Source organism: Larus michahellis, chromosome 22, assembly GCF_964199755.1.
Source record: "Larus michahellis chromosome 22, bLarMic1.1, whole genome shotgun sequence".
Taxonomy (NCBI): domain Eukaryota; kingdom Metazoa; phylum Chordata; class Aves; order Charadriiformes; family Laridae; genus Larus; species Larus michahellis.
Window position 1 is genome coordinate 3,905,068 of NC_133917.1, and position 22,603 is coordinate 3,927,670.

At 54.3% G+C, this 22,603-nt stretch overlaps 1 protein-coding gene across 3 annotated transcripts in view; it reads right to left on the bottom strand.

Annotated features, from left to right (window-relative positions):
* LOC141733912 (cyclic AMP-dependent transcription factor ATF-7) overlaps positions 1-22,603 on the bottom strand; it is a 71,158-nt gene that overhangs the window by 21,772 nt on the left and 26,783 nt on the right. Inside the window, exon 1 of one of the 3 annotated variants that reach the window (XM_074564982.1) lies at positions 4,022-4,158. The exons of the other annotated variants lie outside the window; for them this stretch is intronic. Coding sequence (XP_074421083.1) covers positions 4,022-4,075 — 54 coding nt within the window. The 5' untranslated portion in view covers positions 4,076-4,158. Of the gene's footprint in view, positions 1-4,021; positions 4,159-22,603 lie in introns of those variants that run through there. 3 annotated transcript variants of the gene reach the window in all.

A 22,603-nucleotide genomic window follows, 5' to 3' on the forward strand; every position in this document is an offset into this window, starting at 1 on the left:
AAAAAAAAGGGGGGAGGAAAACAAAAAAAAGGGGGGAGGAAAAAGAGGCAGGGAGGGGGTTAAAGCCAAAAAGGCAATAATCGTAAAGACCCCGGGATGGATCGAGCCCCTCCTAATAGACTGCGACAAAGCGGGAGGCCGAGGGCGCTGCCCGGGCCATACCGCGGGGTTTTTACGCACGCGTCGGGCTCGTTTTTTGAGGTGTTTTTCTGCCCTCTCCCTCTCCCCCCCCAGCCCTTTTCTTTAAAACCAACCAACAAACCCACCCCCCCACCCAAAGCCACCTGTTTCTGCGAATTAGCTCAAGCGTGACACCCCGGCTTCGCTCGCTCTTTCCGACGCTTATTTATGACTCCATTTTATACATGTAATTTTTTTTTTTAAAAGCCAAAAAAAAAAAACAAAAAACCGAAGCGTTTTCCAGGCTGGAAGCCGCCGCGGTGCCTTGCCGGGAGGCGCGGGGCTGGGAGGGGGGGATGTTAACGAAGGCAAGGGCCTGGGGGGCTGCCGAGACGCGGGGCGCATCCGCACGCGTCCCGTCCGTCTTCCCCCGCGCCGCGATAACGAGCGTGTTACGCGAAGCGTCCTTCGCAAGGCGGCGCGTCGCCGGGCGCTCGGGCTGGTGACTCGGAACCGGGGCTCGAATTAAAAGGACATCCGAGCTGGTGGGTCTTAAAACGCTCCCAGGGAAAAAGATAAAAAAGAGGTTTTTGCCCGTTTAAGCGCAAGCAACCACCCCGCTGCCCCCCGTCGCCCCCTGCAACTACACCTTAAACGACATTTCTCGAGGGTTTTGCTCAAAACACGCGCGGTTTGGGGGTTTCTTTTCCTTCCCCTCAGGTCCCCTCCAGCCCAACCCTGCCTCCGTCCCCCGAGCGGGGTGACAAATCTCGGCAACGCCAAAACGCCACCGAACAAAGGAGGAAGGGAGCGCACCGTTCGCCGCGGGAGGACAAAAACCTGCAGCGGCGTTTTCGCATCGCGCCATAAAAACGCTGGTGGAAAAGTGTGGGGGGGGGAAGGACGGACGGACACCCAGGGAGAAAGGGTGGGCACCGCCACTTTGTCACGTTTCTGGCCCAAAAAAAACGCCCCGGTTTTTACGGCGCTGGGCCGCCAACCCCGCTCGGCCCTCGCCACGCGGGGATGAGCCGTTTGCGGAGGAAAATAGGTGGGTTACGGTGAAGGGAGAAAAATAAATCAGGGGTTTTTTTTTGTGAGGATGGAGGAGCAGCCGGTTTCAGATGAATATTTAGCAGGCGGCCGCTCCGGCGGCGTCTGGAAACACTAAAGACGCAGAGACGGAGGGGGGCAAAAAAAAGGAAAAGGAAGAAAAATCCCAATTCTCCGACTCCGTTTTGTACCGGGTGAAGAAACGGGAGATTTTTAGGTCAATGAGGGAAGCGGCAAGAGGAGGAGGTGGGGAACGGGGTCACGTTTCTATCCCCCCCCCCACCCCCCACCCCGCAACGAGGGGCACGTTCCAGCCCAGCCGCGGCACCTCTGAATTTATTTTAATCTTTCATTTTGCTCCATTGCAGGATTATTACATATATTTCCCCCCTCCCCCTCGCTTTTTTTTTTTTTTCCCTTTTTTTTTCTTTTTTCTAGGGCACTTTTCCCCGCTTTCGGCGCGCGTTACAGCTCTATTTAACATCTTTATGTGGTCTCCCGAGCTGGGGAGCTCTCTCTTTTCTCCGCGCAGAAACGCTCGCAGACACAATATATCTTTCTCCCTACATTTCCAAAGGCCGAAACCTAGAGGCTGAGTCTGGCACTTCAGTTCTAAATCATGTCATTTTACACAGAGAAGAAAAGCAGGAGAAGGCGGGGGGGGGGGGGAGAAAAGGGAGGGGGGGGGGGTGGAAAAAAAAAAATAAAAAAAAAAAGGAATGAGTTAAAGCCGCAGCACCGGCTTTAATATTTAATCTCCTTCCATCAGCAGCTGACATATAGCAGTGTTATTTCAGCCTGCTGTTTCGCGGGCGTCGGAATTAAAAAGAAGATGTAGAGCGTAAACTCTCCGGGGCGAGGGCCAGGCGCTGGGATAACGCCGCCGCCGTTGCCGGTCGGCCCCGAAAACAGCGGCGACCCTTCGGGTTGCGGAAAAGAAAGAGTTTAAACCCCGCTTTTGCTGCCCTACGGCTGCCGTCGGGGCCGGGGAGGGAGCGGGCGGGTGGCACTGGGTAAAGACGGGGTTTGGGGTTTATTTACCCCGGAGACGGTCACAGCTTGGTTTGGGGTTTGGTTTTTTGTGGTTTTTTTTTGGAGAAAACAGATTTGAGGCAGGCTGAGGCCGGCCAGTCGGCATTCTTTACTCAACAGGCTGTGACAGCTCGATGAATAAATGCGCTCATTTAAAAATCTTTATTTAATAGGACACAATACTTCCAGCTGGACCAACGCGGCGTGGCCATTAGGGCAAGAGCCAGAGAATAAACGCAGTTAAGGCCGAAACCTGGGATCTTTAGTCAGACGGAGATTATTATTTTGTTTTTTTCCTGCGGGTTTAACAAGCACAACATGAGATGTAAGGGGTTGCCGGGGGTTTTTCCTTCCTTTTGTAAAGCCTACGACTGCGTCGGCTGCAAAAGGGAGGGCAGGCGAGAGCCGAAGCCACCGCATCCAGCCCTGCCTCTCCCGGCAGCTCCCGCGCCCCAGCTCCACGGCTATTTTTTTAACCTTGACAGTAATTTTCAGAGCACACAAACCACCGGCTGCGTACCGAGCCCGTCGCCTGCCCAAAATTCAGTTTTCATATAGAGCGGGTATAGGCTGCAACGGCACAAACTGCTCCGGGCTTGTAAAAGGGCGACTTTTACCTTGCCGAAAGCACAAAGCTCTGGTACAGTCGCGCCAGACCCGAAAAGGGGTGAGAAGCCAAACCTGCCTCCGTCAAACTCATCCCACGGCTGAATTAACGAGCTGTCATTAATACAGGGAAGCGGAAACACTGCTCCAACCTTAGCTCCGGCACGGCGGTGTGTTATTCCGCCCACGGACACCGCGACACGGTTGAAACACCTGGACAGGAGGGGGAACAAAGGAAGAGAGCACGTTGTCGCGCAGCGGCGGCGCTGGAGCTACGTGACTGCATTAAAGCGTTCCGGCGTGGAAGGGCTGAGCTCAAAGTCAGAGAATCACGGAACGGTTTGGGTTGGAAGGGACCTTAAAGATCGTCTCGTTCCAACCAGACACCTCCCGCCAGACCAGGTTTTAAAGTCACCCACTTTAAATGTCACTCCCAAGGTCCGTCGGGTTGCCGCGATGCCCTACAGCGCTGCAGCTGGCCGGGGTGGGGGGGGAGTCCCGGGGTCTGCCTTGCTCTCCCGGCACCGCCTTGGGCGAGGGGCACTTCATTTGGGGACCCCCCGGGTGCGTGGGACACCCCCAACGGCTGGGAGACACCCCCAGGGAGATGCCGGACCCCCCCCCAGGGATCCCAGCCGGGCCGCGTCCTGCACGGCTCATCCTCCCCGCACTCCCCGGCCGCCCCCATCCATCCATCTCACCCTGACAGGGCTCAGATGGATTTCTGAGGGCTGGATACCCCCCGATCGCTCGGCACAACGGCAGAGGTAACTAATGCGGGGTCACGGATGCCCCCGAGGGCCGGGTGCCCAAAGGTTAGCTGTTAGAGCTGTGAGTGATGTGACCCCCCCACGAGTCCTGGCGCAGATCTGGGCTCCATCTCACCCATTTCCCAGCTGAGCAATGACAACGATAATTCCCTGCCTTGCAGAGAGGCTGCAAGGATTAATTCGCTAATGTGCATAAAGTGCCCCGATACTGGAGTGATTCATAGATTTTAAAGGCCGGGGGGACCATTACAATTATCTGCCCGGGACCACGTGAATCCCCAGATGGGCCCATTTCCATAGGAAAGGAGGTGTCGGGAGACGAGGAGGAGGTAACGCCGCAAAGACTTGTTGGTTTGAAAGAATGCGACAATGGCATGGCTGCGTCGCCTTTTTTTGCCTTTTTCCCCCCGCCCCCCCAACACACACACACACACACTTACGAGAGACGAGACGCCGAGATTGGGGCCCCCGTTTCCTCCGGGAGGGTTCCCCATCCCGTCGGTGCTCACCGGGCCAGGTTTTCAGAAGAGCTCGGAGCCCGGTTGCTCCCAGTGGGAAGCTCCACGTGTTTTTTTCGAAAGCAGCCAGGGCAGCGCGTCCCTGCAGCTCGAAGGCGGCCGCAGCAGCTACGGTTTACCGAGCGCTTCTGGAAAGCTGGTTTCAGTGGCAGCATCCTTCCGCTAGAGGAGGGAAGAGACAGCACCTCCGCGAGCCTGAGCGAGGACAAACGAGAAGAAGAGCCAAGGTTTACGAGCGAGCAGCTCAAGAACAACACCCCCCAAAAAATAATAAAAAATAACCAGGTATTGCACGTACACCCATCGAAAGCAGCTCCGCTCCTCCTGCCCCAGCGCAAAGCCCCGCGTGGGAGGGGGAGCGGCTGCTCCGAGCCCAGCACGGGCTTTATCCTGAGAATGCCCCCGAGCCAAGGTCATTTCGCCCCAGTCTGCGCGGGGAGAAAGGAAACCCCCCCACCCCCCCCCAAAAAAAAGGGGCGAGAGGGAACATCCACGGCCGTATCGGGGCCGTATCGGCCGCTGCGGGGCTTTGCGTCGTGGCGGCGGGGCCGTTTTCTCGCGCCGCAGCGGGATGCTCGGCTGTAAAACGCTCGGGCGTTAAGCGCCCGCTGCCCTTCCCGAGCCGGAGGCGGCAGGAAAAGGTTATTTCTGCTCCCTCGGGTCCCGTGAAAATCCGACAGGCCGCGGCCAGCTCAGTCTCTTCGGCGAGGAGCGGGGCTGGATGGGTTTTGGGCCGTGCCCCCCCTGCAGCTCCCTTTCCCCACTAAAGCTGCACCGAGATTAAACCTCGAGATGTTATTTTTGGCTCAGGCGACTCCAGGGACCCATGCGGCTATGCCTTTCACTTGGAAAAAAAATCCGCTTACATCCTGCCCTGTGATTAATTCACGTTCCTTTCCTTGTTTAAAAAGAAAGGGGGGGGGAAAAAAAAAAAAAAAAAAAAGGCAAGACTTAAGAATAATAATCAGAAACTTCAGCCTGTTCACGGGCCAGCGTTCAGCGCCGGTGTTGGGAAAGCCCCGACCAAGCAGCCAAAAAAGCCATTTTAACAAGGATTTTGTTGGGGACGAACATTGCGCAAACCACAAAGATTTGCCTTATTTTTTTTTTGCGCTTCGAGAGAATCAGCTGCCTTCAAGGTTGGGTTTTTCTGGGGGATCGCGTGATTAGGTTTTAAGCTGGTTATCACAGATGGGCGCCGCACAGCAGCGTCTTCTCTCTGTCGGATAATATCTGACCTCTAAAGGCTCCACATCAGGCTCCTCCCGTCTCCAACCAGCCCAGGGAGAGCAGAAGAAGGTTAAAACGCCAACGCGCGACACGGGATGCTCCGGGTTCCCCGAAATCAGCAGCCGGGAGGTGAGAGAGCCGCTATGTTCGTTACGAGGCAGCGAGGACCAGGCTGGAGGGAGCGGAATTTTACGGGCAGTTCCGTATTCGCCTCCTACCCCGTCGTCACCGGTAATTAGCGCCCAGATAGTTGGGTCGCTCCACAAAACTTCCCTGCGATTAAAACAAAGAGTTAACGGGGTTCCGGAGCCCGCCCCATCCCGTGTTCCTCTTCCTCCTTGGCCAGAAGGGCAGAGCATTTAACTGGGAGTAGGTAAATAATTTAATTTACATTTCTATAGCTTCCCGTATCCCAGAGGGCTGCTCATCCGCATGCCCCTCCGCCGAAATGCAGGTGTTTCAGCAGGGGGGAAGGCAGCAACCATCTGGCCGACAGCACACCACGTAGCGGTGAGGAGGGAAGCATTCGGCCAAGGACATACGGGGCAAACTCTTTAATAAACTCGGCATTCGACTTTTCTTTTGGGTTTTTTTTGGTGTGGGTTTTTTTGTTTTGTTTTGTGTTTTTTTTTTTAAATTTTGATAAAGTCTCATCGGGTAGACACAGTCTCTCCCTCGTCTCCGGCGTGCCCAAGCTGAGCGTCGGCACGTCCGGGTGCTGGTAAAACGAAGCGCCGACCCTCCGGAGGGGCCAGCAGCCAACCTGGATTCATCCTGCTGGATTTAACCCGGGCCGGACACCGGCTGCTTGATCACCAGAGGGGCCAGCAGCCAACCTGGATTCATCCCACTGGATTTAACCCAGGCCGGACACCGGCTGCACGATCACAAATCAACCTTCTCTCCTTTAATTTTTTTAAAAAAAAGGGGGATATGTAGGAAAAATAGCAGATAGCGGTTTATGGAGGGGGCCAGCAGCCAACCTGGATTCATCCCGCTGGATTTAACCCGAGCCGGACACTGGCTGCACGATCACAAATCAACCTTCTCTCCTTTAATTTTTTTAAAAAAAAGGGGGATATGTAGGAAAAATAGCAGATAGCGGTTTATGGAGGGGGCCAGCAGCCAATCTGGATTCATCCCGCTGGATTTAACCCGGGCCGGACACCGGCTGCTTGATCACCAGAGGGGCCAGCAGCCAACCTGGATTCATCCCGCTGGATTTAACCCGGGCCGGACACCGGCTGCACGATCACAAATCAACCTTCTCTCCTTTAATTTTTTTTAAAAAAAGGGGGATATGTAGGAAAAATAGCAGATGGTGGTTTATGGAGCACCGGGGAGGAGCAGCCCCTTTGTCATGCCCAAAGCAGAACGTCCCCACGGACGAGGAGCCCTCGGTGCCTCGTAGGCGCAGCTCTTCCGCTGAAATTCCAGCCCAAAACCACGCCAGGAAGATCGGGCTCCTAAAACACCTACGTGAGAGCAGGCAGGGTTTTTTAAGACACCGATACGCTCCCTCCTCTGCCTGAGCGATGCTCGGCGAGGGGACACACGGACACATGCAGGGACCTGCCCGCAGTGGCGCAAAGCGCCGAGCTCCCGACCTGGAAATGCAATAATTATTGACATCCACAGGGTGGAGCATTTTTAGCCTCGTCTCGCGAAAAGCCAAGGTTATTAAAATCCACCTATTAATTACCGCTGCCACCTAAGCGAAGAGGAGAGGCGCAGCGGTAATTAACGGAGGTGAGCGAAGGGGCGGAGTCACGGAGCGTCAGCGACTCCGCGAGCGCGTGTGCCTACGGCTCCGCGCCTGCCCCACGGGAACCCCCACACCGCTCCGGCGTGGATGTGAATCACGATTACGTTCCCCGGCTCGAAATCCCAGCAGCACGGCGGGTTCGCGGCGTGACCTTGGGCAAGCCATCAATCCTTCCCCCTACCTACCAGCCCGAGCAAATAAAAAGGGAAAAGGCACCGTCCTTCACCAGGGCGTTAGGAGAGGAAGGCGACCGCGCACGCGAGTAGCGGGAGCCACGCGAGAAGCACTGCAGAAGCGGGGGGGGAAGAAAAAAAAAAGAAATAAAATATATTAACAAAGGCAATTAACAGCCGTGTTTCCCTAACCGTATTTCAAGCTCAGCGTCTCCTCCCCGTCACGAGAGCTGGGGAATAGAGAGCAAGGGAAAGGGGCAGAGGCACGGCGGAGGGCAGGGAGCTCAGGATAAGTGGAATTCCTGCCCTGCCCTACCGCAGAGAGCGGTTTGGGAAGTTACGCGGCAGCGAGGGAGGAAAAAGGGTGAATTACGCAGCCACGCTGCCGTGCTGTTCCCGGGGCCCTGCCCTGGTGCAACGCGGAGAAAGAATCGCGAGCCCCTGGTGCTGGAAAGGGGAGGGGAAAAAAGAGGGGGAAAAAAATAAAAAAATTCCCCCCCCCCGCCCCAACCAGGCAAGACTTCAGATCTACCACAGAAACCCAATCCGGGCTCCTGCCTTCCCCTGCAAGCCTCTGCTGTTTACCAAATGAGTCACCCTTCCTGCCTCCACCGCTCCGCGGCTCCTGAACGAATAATCTGGGAGCAAAGACTCTCTCTCCCTCTCTCTCGGCAAACAAACAGCATCGGCCGCAAGCCCCGCGCGACGCAGGCATGCGAGAGATAATTTATGGAGTGAAAAGAAAAGAATAACAGGAAACTCCTTCCCTGCGCACCCCGAGAAACAAGAATGTATGCGTAAAAATAATTAAATCCGAACCGGAGTCGATGAATTTGGCTGAGGGTTTTGTGCTTTGGGAGGCTCTGGAGGGCGGCCAGGGCTGTGATTCCGCTTTGGCAGCAGGTGCCGGAGCACACGCGGCTCCGTGGAACCAGGCGCTCCGGTTTCCCCGCTCCCTGCCAAGCCACACGTCGCTGGGTGGCACGGCAGCCCTTCCAGCCGGGGTGACAGCCTGCGGCGTCCCTGCGGCCGGAGGGGACGGTGCCACGCTCCCCCCCCTCCCCGCCCCGGCACGGCAGCGCCGTCGGCAGCGCTCGGAAAGGGAGGTAAAGGGAAACGGAGTGGTTTGAGGCGGCGGAACTGAGCCCAAAGCAGGATTGGGATGTCTCCTGAGACACCCGCGGGTGCGCGGTCGGGTCCTCAGGCAACAGGGAGCCACCGTGCCCACGCGCGGGACGGTGGCATCTCCCTTTCCGTACTTACCCCGGGAAAAGCGTTAAGAAAAAGTTGTGCTGGGAAAACGGGACGCCAGCAGCAGCAGACTCTGCTCCGGAAAACCGGTCCCTCACCTCCAATCCAAGCCCCTCACCCTCATTGCCAAAGTGAATTCTCAAGGGCGGAGGGGACGGGAGGTTAAATTGGGTCTCATCCGAGAGGTTTGGTGGTTTGTCCTCTCGGAAGATGCCCCGCACCAGGCTCACCCCGTCCTCTCCGCTGCACTATTGTTTCAGGGCTACGAGAAAAGCCGAGCCTAAAAAAAAAAAAATAAGTTAGCTCCAATGGAAAAAAGCGCTCATTGTGCCAATACGCCGCAGCTCGAAAAAGCCGACGTGACTCAGCCCTGACCTTTGAACAACACTACAATTAGAAAAAAGGATGCCATGGTCCCCATTCAGTTTTTTAATGCCCTGGAAGGCCGATTTCCTTCAATTCATTTGCGATATTGGGTCCGCGCCCACCCATTCATGGTGCGCGAGCCGCTCCTCGCAGGCTTTACTGCCCGAAAAAAGGGGTGTTTTGTGGGGATCTGAGCTGGGACCGCTCCTGGGGAAGCTCCGACAGCAACGCTCCGGAGAGGCCGTCGTCTTAAATGAAGACAGAATTCAAGTGGCTTGGGGTTTTCCCGTTTAATGTTGGTATTCGGCAGTTAGAGGGAAGGAGCTATAGGGAAGCGTAGACCCACGCAAGCAGAGGTGCGCGGGCACGACTTAAATACGCTCAGACAGCCTAAAATTGGGGAGGGTAATTATGGAGGGCAGTATACGGGAGATCACGGAGCGGAGAGGGACAAAACACAGGAGGTAAATCGAGATTTACGGATCCTTGGCCACCCGGAGAAGCAACCCGGGCGTTTTGGAAACGGAGCCGTGGAAAGAAGAGGGGTCTGGGCCCCTCGGTGCGTAGCGGGAGGTACGAGCGCTCGGCGGAGATGGTTTCGGCCAGCTGCCATTTCCACACGCGTCCCAGGGCAAGACGTGGAAAAGGAGACTGAGGAATTCCCCAGAATCCTGCAGCTCCTGCTGCACCCCTACCCATCCAGCCTTGTTTACGGAGCTCCCAGATCTTATCCCAGGCCACCATTTCCCTCCACAACCGACCCATCTGGTGCGTCCCTTCGTCCCCTTTATTTCAAGGAGCAGCGCAAACACCTTTCCGACAACCACCTCAACGCCACGTACGACAACGCGCCGTTTCTTTGTGCCCCTCCACGCCTTTCTCCGGGAGGTTTTGGCCAACCCGCAGAGCCCCTTCGCACTCTCTCTCTCTCTGCCCCGGCTTTCCAACCACGGGCGCAAAAATAAGCCCTGCATTTTATAAAGGCCCGCGATAAGTCGTCGGATGTCAGCGCCCGGCGGTAATTAAGCTTTTAAAAGGAGATAGCGGCAGCAGCAGCCAAAAGAAAAAAAAAATAATAAAATTCCGGGCGTTTTGACTATTTTTGCCTCTTGGAAGAGCCACCTGTTTTATCGGAACAGGTAGATTTATGGGCATATTAACGCGGCGCTGCTGCTCCCACCCTGATGAGGTTCTCAGTGACCCTCTTCTCTCCCGAGATTTATGGCTGCTCAGAGCAGACTATCGCAGAGGGCTCTAACTCCGAGCTCTTTCCCTGACTCCATCCTCCACCCGCCGCGCTGGGAGAAATCTCCCGCATCGAGGATCTGGATCCTTTTATATTTCCCCCCCACCCACCCCCAAATCATCTCCAATCAAGTGTGCAACTGCACCCTCTTTCAGAAGGTGCCGGGTCAGGTTTAGGGGGAAGGATGTCTCCTCGCTCTTCTCACACGCCGGGTTCCAAACTGCCACCCCAGGAGCTGGCGATGGGGAGGTTTCGCCCATCTTAGGTGCTGGAATTACATCCGAGGAGGGCATTAACGTGCTCCCGGCTCTCCGGGTACTCACTGACCCGACAAAATCCCCCGCAAAAGCCTTTCCGCGGCCGTGACGGGCTCCCCAGCTGCAATTCGCAGCAGCCCAGGGCTCTCGCTCCCTTCTAATTGCCTCCGCAGCCGCTCCTGCCTAATGGGAAACCCTTTTAACACCACTTTCCACCTGCAGCCCTTAATAAAAATGAAGTGGATAAACTCTTAAGTGCGAGAAGAGGGGGGGAAAAAAAAAAAAAATCAGACGAGAGAGAGCCAAGCACAAGGCGAGCAGCTCGCCCATAAGCTTTCCCCCACCTCGTTTGATCTACGGCCCTCCTTCCCCCCCCCCAAGCAGAGATCGCCCCCGCCGAGGTGCCAACTGGGTGATGATTCAGCGACGGAGAAATATACAGCTGAGGTCACCAAAATCGCTTTGCTCGCATCCTTAGGGTTCTTCACCGTATTTTTTTTTTTTATTTATTTTATTTTTTCTTTTCCCGCCCACGTTACGGGCTGCAGATAATAAACCGTTTCGCACGCCGTCAAAGCGCAGCGCACTTAAATCTCCTTCTGAAGCTCACAAACGCTCGGGGTTTACAGCAAACGCCGCAGCAAGCCTCTTAAAAGGGAGACAAGCTACCGCGGCAATGGCAAAATTGGTTTTAATATCTAAAAAGCGGGCAGGGAACGCCTCCCCCAGCCAGGGAAACAAAAGCTGGGGCGCAGAGCCCAGCGAGGAGGGGAATTAGCAGACATTACGCCTGCGGAAGCCGCAGTTAAAGCCGCGCGCCCAAGCGCTCGCACCCGTATCGCCAGGGCGGCGAGGATCGGGGAACGCATCCCGCCGTGACTTCGGGGAAGGCAGGAGTCTCCCAATTCGAAAAGAAAAAGGCAAAGAAAAGAGCCAGGAAGACGCAGGCGAGCAAGCCCCCGGCGGAACAAATCGCTCCTCACGTTTAAGTCTAGCTCGGGTGGCTTAAAATCCAATCCTTTGAATATTGATTCTCACAAACGAGCCTTTTTTGAGGTCGAATCGCTCATCTCCCTGTTTGAAGCCCACATTGAGGGGGTTTAAGCAGATAAAAACGACACCAATAATAATAAATAATAATAACAAATGGCCGCTCCTGCCCATTATCCCAGTGACCGTAAAACCCTCCCCGTCGGCCCCCAAAATTAAACCCCGCTTCCCCGCCTAAAAGCGGCGACTGACACAGCCACGCGCGGCACGTTATAAATAACCTGAAGAAGTGAAGAAGCCAAAAAATAAAAAAAAAATAAAATAAAAAAAAAAAATCTTTAACTGCCCCAAAGACAGCCTGATTCAACATTTTGTGCGAACTTCATTTTATGAAATGGTTTAATTTAGCAGGCTTTACTGCTGAGATGAATTTACGGCTTGTTTTGCACGGCTGCAGAACTCTCCCACCCCATCCCCTACACACACACAATTCTTTATTGTCTCGATGTTTACTCTCGGGGGGAATTTTAGGACTTTAATGTTTTTATTGTTTTAAGCCGGCATATAAAAAAAATTATTTGAGCAAAACAGCTGGTACGAGTGCCGGGGAAGTGGCGGTGCAGTTTCTCAGCCCGCGTCGTTAAGCAGGTGTTAAATAAACACGATGCCACGCTCCTCCCGAGATTCGCCCCGGCAGGAGATGTGCAGGGGATCTTGTAAGAAAAGAAGGGGGGGGACGACGCACACACACGGTACCGAGCCGAAAACTCAACCTCCTGCACCGAAATTCGCTTTTCCACCAACACCCCGGACCCGATTTTTTAGCCTAAATTCCTCCAGACGGTACCACTAACCCAGGGAAGGGGTGAACAGCAAAGGGGAAAAAAAAACCCAACCAAAAACCCTGCTTGCCACCGCCTGTGCCCAAAGGGGATTTCTGCCCACGGGCCACGTGCCCTCGTCTTTACGCCCGGAGAAGAAAAAGCCCCAAAGGTGGCTTTTTTCTTTTCATTTCCTCCACGCACACGCCAGCCCTTTGTGTGGCTGCAGCATGGCAAGCCCCCAGCGGCCGCAGGGTTGGCCCAGCGAATCCTTGACAAAATCTCCCGGTTCCTCCCGCTACTAGAAATAAATATATTCGTCGTGAGCTTTTTACACCCCAACCCCAGACCCTTTAAGGAAGGTTCTCATGCAAAGCAGCCGCCACCCAAGGGAGAGGAGGGTGGGTTTTTGTAGCCAAAAACCCCCTAAAGCGCCAAAAAAAAAAAAAGCACGGCTATAAATCACTTCTACGAATAGCTCCGCTTTCATTCTCAGATCTCGCATGAAGTGTCTAGAAAGGAGCTGAGATATCACGGCTGAAAGGGTTTTTTTTTTTGCACCCTGCAACAAGATGCTCGCTGGGGGGGGGTGGTGGTAGTGGGGGGTGTTTTTTTTTCTGCCCGCCAAGTGCACGAGGACACAGCAGCATCTCCCGTTTCTCCGGGCTCCGGCATGACGGGTATCGCCGCATCCATCGCCCGCCGTGTCGCTCTGCGCCAGGAGATGCCGGCCCGGTTGCCGCAGAGGGGCGGAGCGGCCCCCCGCCAGCCAACAATGCCCGGAGAGCATCCTCGGGAAGGGGGAAAAGCGAAAAAAAAGAAAAAAAAAAAGAGGATTTTAGCCGCTTTTTTCCCATTACCCACAGCCGTCTCCTCCTGCCTTTGCAAAGCTGAGTCTTTCTGGGGTTAGAGAACAGAGCGGGGGAAGCGGGTCCATGAAAATAACCTGCCCCCCCCCAAGTTATTTAGATATTGAAATAAAACCAGGTCGCAGGTTTGTTGGTTATTAGTAACTCCATACAGGGTCTAAAGAGCCAAAGGAAAACATTCCTCTTTCTCTTTGTGACCCAAACCAGGCTCCTCAGCACCATTTTTGCTGGGGAAGGAGAGGGAAGTCGCCAGCAGAGTCCCCCCCCCCGCCTCGTTTTTTCACCCTGAACCTGGCTGGATTTTGTGCGAGAGGTTTCCAGAAAATCCTGCAAACTCGGGCACCTTTTTGAAAACGAAACGGACCCGTGATGGCGCGACAGCGAGGTCTTTGTCAGAGCGACGCGCCGCATCCGCGCTTGGGGCTGAGTTATCTGCTCACGCCGTAAAACACAAAGAATTCATAATTTTCAGAGAGATTAGCAGGCAGGTAGCAAGCGAGGCTTCGAACGACAACCGAAAAAAGAGCAAAAACCCCACAGACCCAAACGGCCTGATCTTTGAAAGATTGTTTTGAACGTAAGGAAATATTTTACCGGCCAAGACAAAACCCAGAGCGCAAAAAAGGCAGGAAAAATTCAATACCGAGAGCAAGGCTTTGATTGTACCTAAAGATCCCTCTCCTCCTTCCTACCCGACCCTCCTCCCTCCAAAACCCCCAAACCCCGTGCCCTGTTTCTCTTTTGCTTTCGGAGGGGGACGGATGAAGAACAGGTTTTGCAGTTCTGGCGATAAGATCGCCGGAGGTTAAACTCACAAGCCACGGTCAACATGGCAACACACCGGCAGGTTCGCCCGCTCTTGCAGCCGCCGGCAAGCTTTTTGCTCCCGTTCAGCTCAAAACCACGAGCGAGGTTTTACATCAGCCTAATTTCAAAGTTAATAAAAGAGCCTGGCTCAATTTATGGCTCTGCGCTGGCAGCGCACGCCGTTTGCATTTTTGATATAGAGCAAGAGCTTTAGGTAAGGACCGGGCTGAGATTATTGCCTTCAAAGCAGAAAGTCCGGGGTTGTGAAACTCCCTTAAATAAAAAAAGGAGAAGAAACTGTTCCCGGCCAGTGCCCGGCTGTGCCCCTCTGGGGGTATTTTTGCCGCCCTCATCGTGTTGCCGAGAAAGGGGAAACCCTCCCTCCGCCTTCCCCCGTCCCTCGCCGCCGAAAGGGGAAACCGTCCCACGACGCGGGAACAGCGAGGGTACGGCTCAGTAAAATAATAATAATAATAATGAAAAACCAACAGAAATTTAAATCATTAGAAAGCCGGCAGCGTCTGAGAGCCTCCAGCCCCGGCTCGATGGGCTTTGCCGGCCCGCGAGCGGCATGTGCAGCGGGTGGGAGACGCGGATGGGGTGAGGATGAGGATGGCAGTCCCCGCTGAGGAATTACAAGCCCCCAGAAACGCACACCCGGCGGCAGCTGCCCCGAAAAACCTGCATCCCCCGAGCTGTGCAGAGCCCGCTTTTCGAGCAGGGGATGCTCTCCTGCATCAGCATCAGGAGTCATCACTGCTGCCGGCTCTCCTTCCTCTTCTTCCTTCCTTCTCCTTCCTCTCCTTCCTTCCTTCTCCTTCGTCTTCTTCCTTCCTTCTCCTTCTTCCTCCTCCTTCCTTCCTTCTCCTTCCTCCTCCTTCCTCTCCTTCCTTCCTTCTCCTTCCTCCCCTTCCTTCCTTCTCCTTCCTCTTCTTCCTCCCTTCTCCTTCCTCCTCCTTCCTCTCCTTCTTTCCTTCTCCTTCCTCTCCTTCCTTCCTTCTCCTTCCTTCCTTCTCCTTCCTTCTCCTCCCTCTCCTTCCTTCCTCCTCCTTCCTCCTCCTTCCTCTCCTTTCCTTCTCCTTCCTCCTCCTTCCTCTCCTTCCTTCCTCCTCCTTCCTCTCCTTTCCTTCTCCTTCCTCCTCCTCCCTCTCCTTCTTTCCTCCTCCTTCCTCTCCTTCTTTCCTTCTCCTTCCTCTCCTTTCCTTCTCCTTCCTCTCCTTCCTTCCTCCTCCTTCCTTCCTTCCTTCTCCTTCCTCCTCCTCCCTCTCCTTCTTTCCTCCTCCTTCCTCTCCTTCCTTCCTTCTCCTTCCTCCTCCTTCCTCTCCTTCCTGCTGCCCAAATGGCACCGAACAGCCCCAATAACCGGCGACAGGTAGCCAGGATATGCCCATGTTGATATCAATATATACATATATACATACGGGACTTTATATAGGGATATATCCTGGTGTGCGCTCTCGAGATAGATAGACATATATGTATTTATAGCTGCTGAGTCTGCAGGCCGACCCTGGAAAAGCAGATGGCTTTCCCTGGAAATCGGGCTGGACGCCCTGCAGCGCTGCTCAGCGCCTTCCTCCGGAACCAGGGAGGTTAAACCGAGTTTTAAGCGGCTCCGAAAAACCCAGTGCCGCCGCCTCCCAGCTCTCAGCCCCCCGTCTCGCTGGCTGGGGGGGGCTCCCCTTGCACCGGAGACTGGGAACTCCCCGAAATCCCCGTCCCCAGCTCAGCGCCGGGTGCGTTTCTGAGGTGATTTGTGACGGGGCTGAAGAACCCTCTGGGACACGAAGTGCTGCAGAAGGGCGATTCGAGCCATTCCTGGCTCTTCTATTGCCACATGAAATAGGTTTACTGGTTGCGTGCCGCCTCATCTACTCCATTTTTACGCCAAAATGAATGAGTTATGCTAATGAAGCGATTGCAGAGTGGGCCCGAGACGGCGGCGGCGGCCGACGAGCCAACGCTTTGCGGCACGGCTCATCCTCCCATCGCGTTTTCTTCAACGGGACCTGCATTAAAAGGCGGCTGCTGCATATTTTAAGGCGTTATTAGCTATTCTGCAGCCTCGGCACCAGCATCTCTCCAACGAGAGAGGGGGGAAAAGCATGCAGCTATTTCTGCAAATCCAGAGGTGCTACTTCTTCATTTTAATTGCTGCGGCAGCCGCTATGGCTAAGAAATCCTACCGAGGGCTTGCTCTCGCACGGGCACTCGCCGGGGCAGAGATGTCAAAGCTGTCGCCAAACCTCCCTGCGTCTCCCGAGCGAGAAGCCAAAGTCACAGCCCCGACGTTTCCGAGAAAATCCAAACTAGAAAAGAAGTAACGTGGGTTGAAGTCACTTCTCTCCTCTAGCAATTAAACCGATTTGGGCTAGCGAGCAGTTACCTCACATAAAAAATAAAAACCCTACAGATACATTTCATCAACCAGATCTGGGAGGTTTCCAGCGGAAGATGCGGCAGAGCCTCATGGAGCATCTCCACTGCGGCTCCCGGAGACCTTTGGCCAGTCAAATGCTAGCGCTGCAACGCACAGTACACACGGGAGGAGGACACTGCGACAGCCGAAAATACACATAATTACAGTTTCCAGATGAATTTTCCTTTAATGCCTGCCCTTTAAGACAGCCCCCTCGCACACCCGGCCTGTCACACGTGGCCGCGGGAGGGAGAGCGTCTCCTGCGGCTCCCGCGAGGACGGGGAGGGAGGACGAGCAGCACCGCGTGCCTGCAGCAGCGCAGAGTTCCACCTACAAATACTCCCCATTCCCAGGTTACGCTGCCTAGTGTCGTCTTCTAAAGACTTTTTTTTTTTAAAAAAAAAAAATTCCATTATACAAAATATCTCACCCCAACAGATGGAGGTCGAGATCTTGGGGGGGGTGGGGGGGTGTCTCTGCATCCCACTATCAGCATCCCTGATAGCACAGGCTGCCCCGGAAGGTATGTGAGCCAGAATTCACCCGCAGAAGGGCGGCAGTGAGGGAGAAACGCCGCCGGAGAAGGGAGAGGACACCGCGCCGTACCTTGGTCTCCCACCGCTGGTTCCACTTCCAAGCCAGTGTGGGAACCGGGCGTCGTGACAGCCCCCCTATCCCCGGCGCCGCAGCAACCGCCCCCCGGGGTTATTTCTGATGGGCAGCGTTCCACAAGGGAAGAAAGGCAGGAAAATAAGAGGAATTGGGAAGTGGAAGAACGTAGGGGGTGCGGGACGAAAACCAAACCCCGCGCTGGGTGGGGGGCGAGCGGGGCGCAGCACCGTGGCACGAGGCCGTCGCTAATAAAAAGGGCAGCGGGGAGGAGGGCTGCGGTCCGGAGCCGCGACGGTGAGCGCATCCCTTGGGAAGTGGGGGGCAAAAACCCATGAAAAGCCCCGGCAAAAGATGAGCCTTCAGTTCTCCCTGCCCTTTTCCCTCCCAGCCCCTCGGCAGCACCAGGGGCTTCCAGCTCCACCACGGCCCGAGCGGCTGCTGGGTGGCTTCCCAACGCGCCCCGAAAGGCCACCAGCACCTTCCGAGCAGCCCGACGCTTGAAGCACGGCTCCTAATTAATCCCTAATCAGCCAGAGGGGATGCAAACGTGTTTTCCCTGCAAAGAACGAACCACCGGCGGCGTTTCGCGTTATTAAAAGTTGTGTCTTTAGGCGGTGGTTTCTTCCCGGAGCCGCAGGATTTGCGCCGAGGTCCAGGCAGGCCGCGGGCATTCAGGTTTTTATTTAGAAAAGGGGAATTTGGAAAACTGTCCGGAGCCATTTCCATCTGACAGACAAGTGTCTGCGGCGGTCGGGCTGCGCACAGGCGCACGTGCTTCAAATGCAAAGCGGAGCTGGCATTCTCCGACCTGGCAATGAATCCCCAGCCCTCGGAATGATAAAAGATTTTTAACTTACAGGAAACGCCGCTATTAAATAATATTTAAGTCTTAATTATATTTTAAACCAGCCATTTTCGGAAAAAAAAAAAAAAAGGAAAAAAAAAAAAAGAAGTTCTATTATAGTGCTTTTGTAGTTAAAGGTCTGTCAACATTTCCATTTTAAACCTTCATTTCTAGGGGGTTTATAATTTGGTCATAAAAATTCATTCTAGACTGGAACTTGGCATACAGGGGCTCAGCCTAGGAGCAATATTTTTTATTATCCAATTTGGTTTAAATTGGTTTGGCCGTTTTTAAGTTATAGGAGTGTAAAAAATAAACGTTTACTGGTTTCAGATGCCTTCTCTCAAGCTTATTATTATTCAAAATTAGCTTCCTCCTCCCCACCTCCAAAAATACCTTCAGCCAGAGGTGGGAGATATCATTTCACTCCGCTGACAATACATGAGTTACAATCCAAATTAATTCCCTTCTTTTGATGCTAACAACCTCAAGAGTTACTATAACCACGCACCACTTTTACGCGGACCCATTACATACTGGAAACGCTCGGAGATTTGCGTAGCATCTGCCATTTTGCGCTCGACGTACAGGTACTGCAGCTGTAAAAGGCCTTAATTTGAAATCAATAATTAAACTCTGGAAACCTGCATTCCTGGAAAAGAACAGAAGACCTTTAACCAAGATGTTTCTCGGTAGAATTTTATTTCAGCTGTGGCAGCTTCAAATAAAAAAGCTGCAGATGTGAAGCGAGCAGGCGTATACAGCCAGGAATTCCTCGCCGCACAGCTTCAGACGTTTCCTCCAATTTAAAAAACCAGAAAAGAAACTCTAGTTTATGGCTCAGCTCTTCAAATCACTGGGGTGCAGTAGGGACACAACGGAGACGTGACTTTGCATGCTAACTACAGGCGAGGGGTAGCTGTGCCCAAGCAGAACAAAAAAAAAAAAAAGAAAAGAAAAAAAAAAAGCTCGCGCGGAGAAGGATTTTTATTCTCGCTCCGTCATTAACATCCACGATTTTTCATTTTAATATTTGGCTGGTCGAGGGGGGCGGCAGCCGCAGCTCGACCCCAACAGGGAGCGACTCTTTGGGGCACGATGGGGAAGGATTTGTGCCCGGGGGCCACCTGCAAGGGCTGGTTCCCCTCCCCTGGACCCACCCCGGGGGGACGGGAACCGCTTCCCACTCCCCAGGTTCTGTCCCGGGGGGATGGGAACCGCTTCTCATTCCTGAGTTCCATCCCAGCGGGGAAGAAAACCGCTTCCCCCTTCCCGGATTCTATCCCGGAGGGAGGGGAACCGCTTCCCTCTCCTCGGGTTCCATCCCAAGGGGGCAGGAACCACTTCCCATTCCTGAGTTCCATCCCAGGGGGGGATGGGAACTGCTTCCCATTCCTGAGTTCCACCCCAGGGGGGCAGGAACCACTTCCCATTCCTGAGTTCCATGCTGGGGGGGACGGACACAGCTTCCCCCTCCCCTGGATCCATCACGGGGGTACGGAAACTGCTTCCCATTCCCGGGTTCCATGCTGGGGGGGACGGAAACAGCTTCCCCCTCCCCTGGATCCATCATGGGGGTACAGAAACTGCTTCCCATTCCCGGGTTCCATACCAAGGGGATGGGAACCACTTCCCACTCCCCGGGTTCCATCCCGGGGAGATGGGAACCGCTTCCCCCTCCCCTGGACCCATCCTGGGGGGGACGGGAACCACTTCCCATTCCTGAGTTCCATCCCCCCGGATCCCTCCCAGAGGGATGGGAAATGCTTCCCATTCCTGAGTTCCATCCCGGGGGGGGAGGGGAACCGCCTCCCCCGGTGACACCTGGCATCCAGCCCCACGGCATCATGGTGTCCCAGGTCACCTGGGGGCCCTGGAGCTGAGACCCGATGTCGATCGTGCCATGTAACGCCGCATGGGGCTGTGGCGAGCCCTGCTCTTGGCTCGCCGCTCTCACCAGTCCGGCGCTGGTGACTGGCGTTATCCGCCCTGCTCCGCAGACGCCATCCTCCTGATTAATAAAGCTCAGATTTCCAAAGATAATCCAGCTCCTACCTCATTAAAGGAGTGGGCGTCAGGAGCCGCATTCATTAGGAAAATCGCCCTGTGCCTGCGCCCAAGTCCAGCCCCACTCAGTTCCCGCGCCAGGACAGTAACAGTTTCTACTGGAGGACGGGGCGTCACAACTCTGCTTAACGCGCACTGAAATCCCTGCTTGCTCGAAGGGCAGGTAGGCAACTGGGCTGAAGTTTCTCAAAGACTGGATTTTAACTCTCCGCGTTTCTCCTGCGGTTTCTCTGCCTTCCCTTCCCAAGCTCCAGGAGCGCGATCTCAAGCGGCGGACCCCACGGAGGCTGTTAAATCAAGACACAGCTATTTCTTTCCGTACGTGCTCACGTTCAAACCCAAGCCATTGGTGTCCTGCGCCGGGGCTGGCAGCCAATTCCAGCAGGGCTGAGGCATTCCTTTGGCTTTTCTCCTGGGAGTAAAGGTGACTCCTGACAGCATCGAGATGGGGAATGTTTTCCTACCTTTTGCTTTACGCCGTAACTGGAAGGAGAGAAGGGCACAAGGCAAACCTTTGAAGTTCCAGCAGCAGGAGGATGCTTTGCCATAAAGCCAAGGGGCATTGGGCACTTGCTTCCCCGGGCCTCTGGGCCGCTCCACGCACCTACCCACTCGCTTCGCTGTTATCCCACCTCTTTTAATCCCAATAGCGCGTCTCCAACCATCTGCTGCCACCGAGGACATGCAGCCGCTGCCAGACCCGCAGAGACAGCGACAAGTCTCACTCCTCGTCCCGGTGAAGCCGGTCCCTACCTGAAACTGGGATGAAGATACGCCGGGACAAATCGTAGCTCCGGCTGCCAGTAAGTCCACGGCTGGAAATCCCACGGCAAACCTCGGAGCGGCCAAGGCACGTCCTGGACCTTTGGAAGTTTGAAGCGTGACAAGGAGAGCTGGCCGCTTCTTGGAAAGAGAAGAGGGCCATTTTTTCCTCTCTACACCGGGACGCTCATAAAAAGGCATAATCTATATTCGTTTGGATTACACAAGCTACAAAACACACCTTAGCTTCAGTTCCACATTTAACCAATCGCAGAAGCCATTTGTTGCCTCGTATATTACAAAGCAATAGAGATTTAAGGGATAATGGTCATGGCGGCAGAGTATACAAAGCAATAAACTGCTTTTGAGGTTGGTTAAATGCCAAGTGATGCTGAGGCCTCAATGCCATAAACATTATTTCTATTATATGACAAGATAAGAGGATACAATAAACCACAAAGAAGAAAAATCATTTTCTGGCCTCGTGAAAGTTCTGGGCTTCGCGTTTCTCGGACACTGCACGAGCATCACCTCAGTGGCAACGGGTTTAAGGGGAATAAATTGTTAAATTAAGGGTGGGTTTAAAAAGCAAACGATTGTTTGAGGAAATGGCCTGTATAACCGTGGCGCTGGAATTAGGGCCTGAGCGATGATTTGTGTCACTCCTAGAAAGTGAAGCGGCGCGGAGTGGGGAGGCAGGGGCTAGGGGAAGTCTTGCTCCCAGTAGAATATATTCAATGTTACGGCCCCTCCATTAGTTTGGGCAACAGGAGTGGACAAAACAGTTTTATTAATAAAGATGTTCTTCCGTTATGACACTTCATAAAGCCTCAAGCATCCGGCGCTCCCGGAGCCTTCAGGAGAGGAGCAGAAGAGGCACGACTTGGAGAAGAGCATCTATCCACCAACCGACCTGTGTCTCTCGCCTGCCCACATCAGCCGTCAGGGTGATTTAACCCAAGAAGGGTTTAATGTTAAATGGGTTTAATGTTAAACCTGAGAATGGTTGAACAAAGTTTTACAAGGGAGGATACAGAGCCAGAGATCGAGCGACTGCCCTCTGCCACCACTGGCTCTTGGTAATGGAGCAGAGCCAGCACATGGAATCACGGAATGTTTTGGGTTGGAAGGGACCTTAAAGCCCACCCAGTGCCACCCCCTGCCCTGGGCAGGGACACCCCCCACCAGCCCAGGTTGCTCCAAGCCCCGTCCAACCTGGCCTTGAACCCCTCCAGGGATGGGGCAGCCACAGCTTCTCTGGGCAACCTGGGCCAGGGGCTCACCCCCCTCACAGCCAAGAATTTCTGCCTCACATCTCACCGAAATCTCCCTCTTTCAGTGTAAAACCCTTCCCCCTCGTCCCATGGCTCCCTTCCCTGCTCCAGAGTCCCTCCCCAGCTTTCCCGGAGCCCCTTTAGGGACCGGCAAGGGCTGGAAGGTCTCCCCGGAGCCTTCTCTTCTCCAGGCTGAAGATCTGACGCCCCTGCCTTCCTTCCAGACCTTTGCTCCACATGCCTTAGACAGGACGGCCAAAGTTTTAATTACCTTGTGTTAATGAGTCAGAGCTGCCTCATTATGCAGACTTAGTTAATACCTTTCAACTTTAATGGCAACGCTGAAGTTTACAGCTAACACTCGGTTGCGCTAAAGCTGCCTTTCATCACTCGGGATGTTTTAAATGGGATTAGAAGATTTTAATAATGATTAGCAGCTCGCACCACCCCCAGATGAGTTTCACTGAGCAGATTCAATGAAAGCCTGACTCGAGGCGCTGCTCTACATCTCCCGCAGCCGTTTGGAGGCAGGGACCTGCCTCCACCTCCCTCCTCATCCTCAGGCGGTGGCACGGGGGGCACGTCCCTGCTGGAGAACGGCTCTTCTCCCTCCGGGCCGAGAGGGAAGGGGGTCAGGGAAAAATGTGTCACCTGTCCCTTTCGAGAAGAAACCAGATCAATGACCTTGGGAAGAATCTTTTTTAAAAGCAAGTATATGCGGCGCATTTAGAAGGCAGCTGTGTCACAGCA